Source organism: Fragaria vesca, linkage group LG6 (genome assembly GCF_000184155.1).
Source record: "Fragaria vesca subsp. vesca linkage group LG6, FraVesHawaii_1.0, whole genome shotgun sequence".
Taxonomy (NCBI): Eukaryota; Viridiplantae; Streptophyta; class Magnoliopsida; order Rosales; family Rosaceae; genus Fragaria; species Fragaria vesca.
In genome coordinates, this window is record NC_020496.1 from 13,948,819 (window position 1) to 13,957,921 (window position 9,103).

General features: G+C 45.1%; 1 protein-coding gene across 1 annotated transcript; it reads left to right on the forward strand.

Annotated features, from left to right (window-relative positions):
* The first annotated feature begins 6,985 nt into the window (after nucleotides 1-6,985).
* LOC101305968 lies at nucleotides 6,986-8,257 on the forward strand. The gene is made up of 2 exons (XM_004305349.1): nucleotides 6,986-7,440; nucleotides 7,663-8,257. Exons 1-2 carry the CDS (start codon nucleotides 6,986-6,988, stop codon nucleotides 8,255-8,257), a joined length of 1,050 nt encoding a protein of 349 aa, XP_004305397.1.
* Nucleotides 8,258-9,103: the final 846 nt, after the last annotated feature.

Genomic DNA, 9,103 nt, shown 5'->3' on the forward strand with positions numbered 1-9,103 from the left:
CCAAACAAGAGGCACGGACAACTTCAAGCAACTGTCCGTATTTTTCCTCTCTGCCAATCCATTTGTTGAGGAGTATAAGTATTTGAAGTCTGATGTCGAATTCCATGTAACTTCATAACTCTTGCATATGACCATTAATATATTCTCCGCCATTGTCAGACTGGAAAACTTGAACATCCTGTTGATACTGTGTGGACACCATCTTGTGAAATTCTTTGAATCTAGAATAAACATCACTCTTGTTTTTCAATAGAGACACCCAAGTCGTACGGGTACAATCATCAATAAACGTCACAAAATATCGGGCGCCAGAGAGAGAAGGAATTTCTGCAGGACCCCACACGTCAGAGTGAATCTTCATAAATGGAATAAAACTTTTATTTAGGCTTGGTGAATATGAAATACGGTGGCTCTTGGCTAGTTCACATATGTCGCAATGAAAATCTGAATAGTTGACACCCGAAAATAATTGCGGTTGCAGCTTCTTAAGATAACCGAAGTTTAGATGACCCAACCTGCGGTGCCAAAGCCACACACCTTTCTTCGCACTCTCAGCTCTATTGACCTGATTAGCTTGACCCAAAGACTGCATATGTTTCTCTCCTGTCTCTGTTAGATCTAGGTAGTACAATTTCCCTTTTCTCACTCCATAACCCAAAATCCGCCGTGTCAGAATGTCCTGAAATACACAGAAAGACGGATAAAAGGTGACAATACATGATAATTCTTGAATGATTTGGTCAACTGAGAGAAGATTGTATGACAATGAAGGGACGACTAATACAGAATCAAGGGTTAATGTGTTTGATAGGACAATAGAGCCTTCTCCGGTAACCAGAGTTGGAGTACCATCAGCAATAGAAACAATATTTTGAGAGGAGGGTTTTAATTTTTTTAAGAGGCTAGGATCATTACACATGTGATCTGATGCTCCTGTATCAATAATCCAGGACCTATTCATAGATACCTTACCACTCATACCTGACTGTGTGACATTGGAGGCATTGGATGGTTGGTCTTCCTCTGTAGTGGTTATGACAGTTTTTGCTTGATTCTTTCGGGGTTTCAGGGTGAAATCCCACCAATTCGGGTACCCAATTGTTTCAAAGCAACGTTGCTTGCTATGACCTAATACTCCACATAGCGGACATTTTGAGTTTGCATATGAATTTGGTTTGCATGGAGACCGGCATGGTGTGGTGGTATGGTAGTTGATTTGGTGTGCCATTTTGGAGGTTTGGTTTTTGAGATACAAGGATTCGGGAATTATGATTTTGTTTGTAACGATTTGTTTGTAGTGTGATTCGGGATTCAGGTTTGGTCTTGGGATTTGAGAATTTGTGTGTGATTTGTGAGATTTTTGGTACGCAGCGATTTGTGGTGTTTTGGGTGTAAATTGAAAGGATCGAACCTGGCAAGCTCTGATGCCAAGTAGAAAATAAGGATTCAATATGGTTTGCTATGCTTCAATGTATTATTCTTCTCCATATAGGAGGTTTATATAGAGATACAATTGTAGTGTTAATAGGAAAATATTTCCTACACCTATACATAATATTCAACCTACACATACAAGGAAAGTAAATATATTTAATATATTCTACACAAACTAGATCAGATTAATGGACAAACCAAATCTGTCAAATATGAACCGTTCAAGTTCATAATTGATAAATCACACTTATGAATGTCTTAACAATTTTTCAATATAGCTGAAAATTTGAAAAAATGATCTACTCATAAATATCTATAAACTGAACGGTCAAGATGTAGATATAAGATCGAAAGGTGGGATAAGCCGAAAAGTCCTCATCAAGTCCTCAACTTAAGGGTTCTCACTAGAATGGCTTCCTCTTTCTGTATGTGGCAAATCCAATACTCCAATAAGACTTGGATTTCCATCAAATCCAAATCGCGTCACTTTGATGGTTGGCGCGGAGGATTAATTGGAGGGGAAGACGACTAATTTTAACTAAAATTAACAGATACAATAAAATAGACGTGACTACAATTAAGAAAAAAAAAAAAATAATATATATATATATATAACAAGAAAAACAAGCTATCATAAGCAAAAGCTAGTTGGAAAGCCAAGAAATGCACTGCATATATCAATTCAACAACAAAACTGTAGTAGTAATCGTAACCATGATCATAATTGTAACTTAGGAGATGAGGATTAAATTTGTTTTTCATTTTTTCTTTTTATATTAATGTCGCTTCTTCTAAAAAACCCAGAATTTTTTTTTAAAAGTTTGCCGAAGAAATCATAATTTGTGTGTGCTTAGTCAACCTAGGAATATATTATCTAGTTGAAGGACAATATAGCAGACTTGTTAATTTTCAACGAGGAGTCGAGGACAATGTACGTAGCAGATTTGTTCATTAAGTCGCTGCCTAAATCCACATTGGAGAAGCACGTTAGGAGCATTGGTTTTGCTTAAGCTAATATGAAATCCCATGTAGTCATCAAGGGAATTATATATACATCCCTTTGATTTGACAAAAGAGTTTCTATTCATACCTCCAAAAATATTATTTGGACCCCTCTACTTAATGAACCTCTACCCTGTAATTTACTTTTACATAAAATTAAAATGCTATTTACACCTCCCTAGTTTTTTCAAAAATATCCATTGTTCAATAAATACAATAAAAGATAAACCATTATATAAAAAATACAATTTGATTAAAAAAATTAAAATATTTTCTGAAAAAATAAAGTGATTCATATATATATATATGATTTTTCTCAGCTGCGGACGTTCGCACCAATGGTTTTGGTGCGGATTTCCATTTTTCCACCACTTTTCGATCGAATTTCCTCATCTTCACCGTCTAGTATCTAGATAATATTGTGTAGATTATCTCTGGAAAATTTCAGTCAATTTGGTAATCGTTAAGGCCCTAAAACTCGAAAAACAAATAGACGGACTGAATTTTGTCCGGTTCATGTTTATACTAGAAAAACACAATTTTGAGGGCTTAACGATCACCAAATTGGCTGAAATTTTACAGAGATGATCTACACAATATTATCTAGATACTAGACGGTAGAGATGAGGAAATTCGATCGAAAAGTGGTGCAAAAATGGAAATCCGCATCAAAACCATTGGTGCAGACGTCCGCAGCTAAAAAGGGCTATATATATATATAGTGTTAATACACAGACCAAAACACTTGGCCATGCCGAGAATGCAAGATCATTACCCACTCGCCGGAAGCCATTCCGGCCAAGCCATCACCGGCAAACTTGCCACGGATGCCCAAAGAGTGGGAGCATAACAATAACATGCATGCCGAACCCACTCTGCAATAGCTAAACAGCCCTGAAAGGGAAGAGACTGAACAGTACCACAAAACAGTCCCACATCGGGGACTAACCATAAAACCCCCAATACAAGCCTATAAAACAGGCACGAACTCCTAGAAAATGTAAGTTCCACTATTCCTCCCATCCTCCCGTACTATACAAGTAGCAATCAAACGCTGACTTAAGCATCGGAGAGTCGAAGACTGGGCCATCCCAGTCCCGACTCCTGACGTGTTGTTACTTGTGCAGTTACAAGATTCGGAACCAAGGATTCGACCTCCCGTCCCGTGCTCTCGGAAGAGGTAGAAACAATTGGCGCTAGAAGGAGGGGCCCCTCTTGTGGAACTCCCACCTAGCTTCGCAGGATGGTGGAAATTGTGGATGACCCAAACGAACCCGAAACCCAGATAGAAAAAGAACTTTTCCAATCTGGGGACACATCCCAAAACCAAACTACCATTTCCACGGCTCCCATTAACCACCCCGATGCCACCACAGCCCTCGAAATTTTGAAAAAAGACTTCCACGCGTTCCGAGAGTAAGTAGACAAAGAAAGGGCGGAAGTTGACGCGTACCGGGTCCGTATCGCCGAACTAGAAAAAGAACAATTCCTACTTCGCGCGACCCTGGATCACCGCAATAGCTATAATGATACTCTGGAATGGGCGGCACGAGTCACCCCCACCCCCGACGCAACCCTGACATCCCTGTTTCCTAGCCAAGGGCAGAATAGTTCCGCGGTCCCGGGAGGCCCCAACCAGATCATTTACGTCACCCATCCACTAACCCACCAATCATTTCCACTCCCAGCCCCCCAACCATCTGCAATCAATAATGAGTCCATCCCCCTGATAAACCAACCTGAGCCACTCATTACTAATCCCAACTCTACCAACACTGCTACCTCGTCCCTCGACATGCAAACCCGACTCCTCCTCCAACTCAGCAATTCAGTCACTCAGCTAGCCTCACAAATCGAAGGAGTTGAGAGTCGCGGGAGTCAACGACCCCTCTTCTCAGGTTATGGACATCGCCCAAGCCCCTTTACACCACGCGTACAAGTGGAAAAGAAACCACCCGAGGCCAAACCCTTCAAAATAGACAAATATAAGGGCACCAACGACCCTCACCTTCACCTTGAAACATTCCTCTCGTTATGAAGTTCCACTCAGTACACAGATGCTATAGCCTGCCACGCCTTCCAAGAAACCCTTTCAGATGAAGCACTTAGTTGGTTCCTTAACCTGCCTCCCAACTCCATTGACAATTTCGACCAACTCTCGGAACGCTTCCTCAACCGCTTCATACTCCATGCCAGCATCTACCGCAGTGTGGATGCCTTGTTCCACATCAAGCAAAAAGAGGGGGAAGGCCTCCATGAGTTACTGTCCCGGTGGCAATCAGCCACGACACACTGCCATAACTTGGAGCCCCGGGTCGCTGAACAAGCTTTTCGCCAAGCCTTACTTCCCGGCAGCTTCCTAATGGAGATTAACAGGAACCCTCTAGGGTCATACGATGCCTTGATGGACCTTGCTGTCCGCTAGGCGCGTGCCGAGTTTGCCACCTTTGGGCATTCCAACCTAACTACCACATTAGCACTCCCAGCCCCACCCCTCAAGTAGCAACCCCAACAAAAGTATGACCATTATGACCGAGGACAAGACAAAAGCAAGCAGCATAGCAATTCCCGTGACAGCAACCACGGGCGCAGTTCAGACCGTCGCCATGGGGGGCAACGGGGACAGGACCATCCTTATCGGCCCCGGGAGCAGAGCCCCCAACAGCAACAACGTCGCTCCCCACCACCTCGTTACGAGGTCCACACAGCCCTAACCACTACATATGAGGATATATGGGCCAGACACAAAGATCTCATTCCCCTGCCACCTAAGAGCAAATATCCAAAAAAGCCTCGGCGCGCAATAGGGAACAAATATTGTGCTTATCATAATGACAACGGCCACACCACTGAGATGTGCCATGGCCTCTGCAATGTCGTAGAACACTTGATTCATAACGGCCAACTCCATCAGTACTGCACTCCCGCCACGGGAGCCAATGCTATTGAAGTTCATGGTCAAATCTTAACCATACATGGCGGCGCCCCGCAACCCCCTCCTCGTCAGCCTTCGGCAAAAAGGCAATGCACGAGCCACTTTGAAATTCTTGAACTGCAAAGAGGTGTCACCACCACCCCATCAGCATGGGACCAGGTGACATTTTCCAAGAAGGAAGATACGATCAGTTGCCATCACAATGAACCCTTCATAATCAATGTCCAAGTGGATCACTACAGGTGTCATAGAGCCCTCGTGGACACAGGCGCCGCGGTCAGCGTCATGTTTGCCGATTGTTACAGAGGACTCCGGTGTGACCGAGCTAAGTTATATAACAACCATGATCCCCTTGTCAGCTTCTCCGAAGAGATTGTGCAACCCTTGGGCTCAGACCGCTTGACAGTGTCAGTAGGGGCCAACCCCTACCGTACTTCCATAACAGCACATTTTCTCATAGTCGATTGCCCCTCCTCCTACAACCTCATCTTGGGTCGCGACAACCTCTGGGGACTGCAATGTTTCATTGCAGGTCACATGCTACTTATGAAAGTGCCCACTCTGGGAGGCATACTCACAATCCAAGGGGATAGAGCTGCCATTGAACATTGCCATCTTAATGCCATCCAACAGGGACGAGGGGCCTATGAGATGTTGCCACTTAGCCCCTTAGAACCCATTGATGACCCCAGGGACGACCTTGAAGGAAAAGACAAGAAGCAGGCCCCGAGACCTAACCCGGCAGAAGACACATAATGGGTATCCTTGTCGCCCAGTGCCCCCGAGAGGAAGGTCCGCATCGGCACAAGCCTTAACCCGGAACTCTGCCACAAGCTCATTGCATTCCTCCAAGATAAGCAAGCAGTTTTTGCCTGGTCCTATGCTGACTTGCTAGGTATCTCCCCCGATGTCATCACGCACAAGCTTAACATACTCAAAGACCATCCCCATGTTAAGCAAAAACGGCGTGCCTTCAACCTGGAAAAGTATCGCGCCATCCAGGCCGAGGTCCAGCGGCTAAAAGAAATCAAGTTTATACGTGAGGTCTCATACCCAACATGGGTTTTCAATGTAGTCATGGTCCCCAAGCCTAACAACAAATGGCGAATGTGTGTTGATTACGCTAACCTCAACAAAGCCTGCCCCATGGACAGTTTCCCCTTGCCATGGATTGACCAGCTAGTTGATTCCACAGCCGGTTTCAAAATGCTTAGCTTTCTGGATGCCTACTCGGGATATAACCAAATCAAAATGCACCCCACAGATCAAGAACACACTACTTTTGTCACGGATAAAGGACTGTATTGTTACGAAGTCATGCCCTTTGGCCTCAAGAACGCAGGAGCAACTTATCAGAGGTTAGTCAATGCCATGTTCGAAGAAGAAATTGGGGAAGTCATGGAAGTCTACGTAGATGACATGCTGGTCAAAAGCAAGATAGCTGACGACCACATTGCCAACTTAGACAAAGTATTCACTAAGCTCCTAGCTCACAGGATGCGCCTCAATCCTCAAAAGTGCATTTTGGCTGTTAGCGGTGGAAAATTTTTAGGTTTCATGGTCAGTGAAAGAGGTATTGAAGCTAACCCATAAAAAGTACAAGCCATACTTGACATGACCGTCCCAAAGACTCGGAACGAAGTCCAGTGCCTCACGGGACGTTTGGTGGCCTTGGCACATTTCATCTCCCGCCTCACAGACAAATGCAACCCATTCTTTCAATTGCTAAAAACTCAGTACAAGGAAAATGTGGCGTGGGGCCCGGAACATGATGATGCCTTCAATAATATCAAAGCCTACCTTGCGGCGGTCCCTCTTCTCTCCAAACCTGTCCCAGGAGAGGTACTGTACTTGTATCTAGCTGTTTCCGCCACAGCAATCAGTGCCGCCCTCACACGCCATGATCATGACAACGAGCTCCCGGTGTACTACTGCGGCAGAGGGTTCACCGATCCCGAGACCCGCTACCCTGACATTGAGAAATTAGCTCTAGCCCTCATCACCGCAGCCAAAATCAAGCAATACTTCCAAGCACATACCATCCATGTCCTCACCAATCACCCTCTGAGGCAAATACTCCAAAAATCTGAAACTTCAGGACGCATGGTAAAATGGGCAATAGAATTAGGAGAATTTGACCTGCACTTCAAGCCAAGAACAGCCATAAAAGGACAAGCTGCCGCGGATTTCATTGCTGAATTCATCCCCATGAACCCAGACGATCCCGACCAGGACGTCCACCCCCAGAGCGAAATTTAGGAACTCCACGTTGATGGATCCTCCAACAACAGGCTTAGTGGAGCAGGGATAATAATCACAGACCCAGAGGGCCATTCTTACGCGTATGCTCTCCGGTTTGAATTTAAAGCATCCAACAACATAGCTGAATACGAGGCCCTCATAGCCGGCATTCAGCTCTGTCGAGAACTCGGAGCCCTGCACATTCACATATTCAGTGATTCTCAGCTTGTAGTCAATCAAGTGGCAGGAGACTTCAAAGCTAACCAGAACAACGTGGGATCCTACAAAAGTCTAGCTGGCGCCCTCCTACAACACTTCACTTCTTACAAGCTCACCCAAATCCCAAGGGCCAAGAACTCCAAGGCAGATGCTCTCGCGAGACTCGCCACAGCACATCCCGAGTCCGCGCCACCAGATGTGCACATAGAAATCTTGGACAAGCCTAGTATTTCGAAGGCTTATTCAGAAATCTTTGCCATAGAAACACTTAACCAACCCTCATGGATGGATCCATATGTGGCCTTCCTTTTCAGCGGAACCCTGCCCATGGATGCACAAGAAGCGCAGCGGTTACGCCACAAAACTTCACTCTACTTGCTTAAAGGAGGGAAGCTATACCGCCGTGGCCAGTCATGTCCCCTTTAAAATGTTTGCCTACAGCAGAAGGGCACAAAGTATTGAAATCACTCCACAGTGGAGTCTGTGGAAACCATGCGGGGGCTCGAAACCTTATGTTTAAAGCGCTAAGAGCTGGATACTATTGGCCAACATTAGAGCAAGATGTAAAGGCAGTTGCCCAAGCATGCCTTCACTACCATAAATTTGCAGATTTTGCCCACCGTCCCCCAGTTCCATTATCTGTCATTATTTCCCCAGTCCCTTTCAGCCAGTGGGGACTTGACTTTGTGGGGCGGCTACCCCCAGCCCTAGGACAACTCAAATTTGCTATCGTCCTGGTAGACTATAACACCAAATGGATAGAAGCAGAGCCCCTTGCTACAATCACAACAGAAAAAGTGATCAACTTCCTATGGCGTAATTTATACTGCCGGTTTGGGGTACCACAAGCCATCATCACAGATAATGGGGCACAATTTGACAATGAGACATTCAAAGAATTTCTCTCTGAGCAAGGCACAACAATCTTCTATGCCTCCCCAGCACACCCCCAAACCAATGGCCAGGTGGAAGCTATAAACAAGCTCATCAAGCAAAACCTGAAGAAACGCCTGGAAGATGCTAAAGGGTTATGGGCGGCCAAGCTCCCGGAAGTCCTCTGGACACTTCGTACTACCTCAATAGCAACCACAAGGGAATCCCCGTACCTCTTGACCTATGGCACCGAAGCAGTGAAACCTGTAGATGGAGGTCTCGAGTGAACGTGTTGCAACATATGATCCTGAGACAAACGCCACGGGACTCCGTCTCAACATGGACCTTCTCGAGGAGCGCCAGGACAGAGCACATCTCAAAAATGTCAACAACAAACAA

Excerpts from the sequence above, each read along its gene's own strand:
- LOC101305968 (XM_004305349.1), top strand. The coding sequence starts at position 6,986 with ATGACCGTCCCAAAGACTCGGAACGAAGTCCAGTGCCTCACGGGACGT. Across the intron at positions 7,441-7,662 it reads CTCACCAATCACCCTCTGAG|GCTTAGTGGAGCAGGGATAA; the intron begins GCAAATACTCCA and ends CTCCAACAACAG.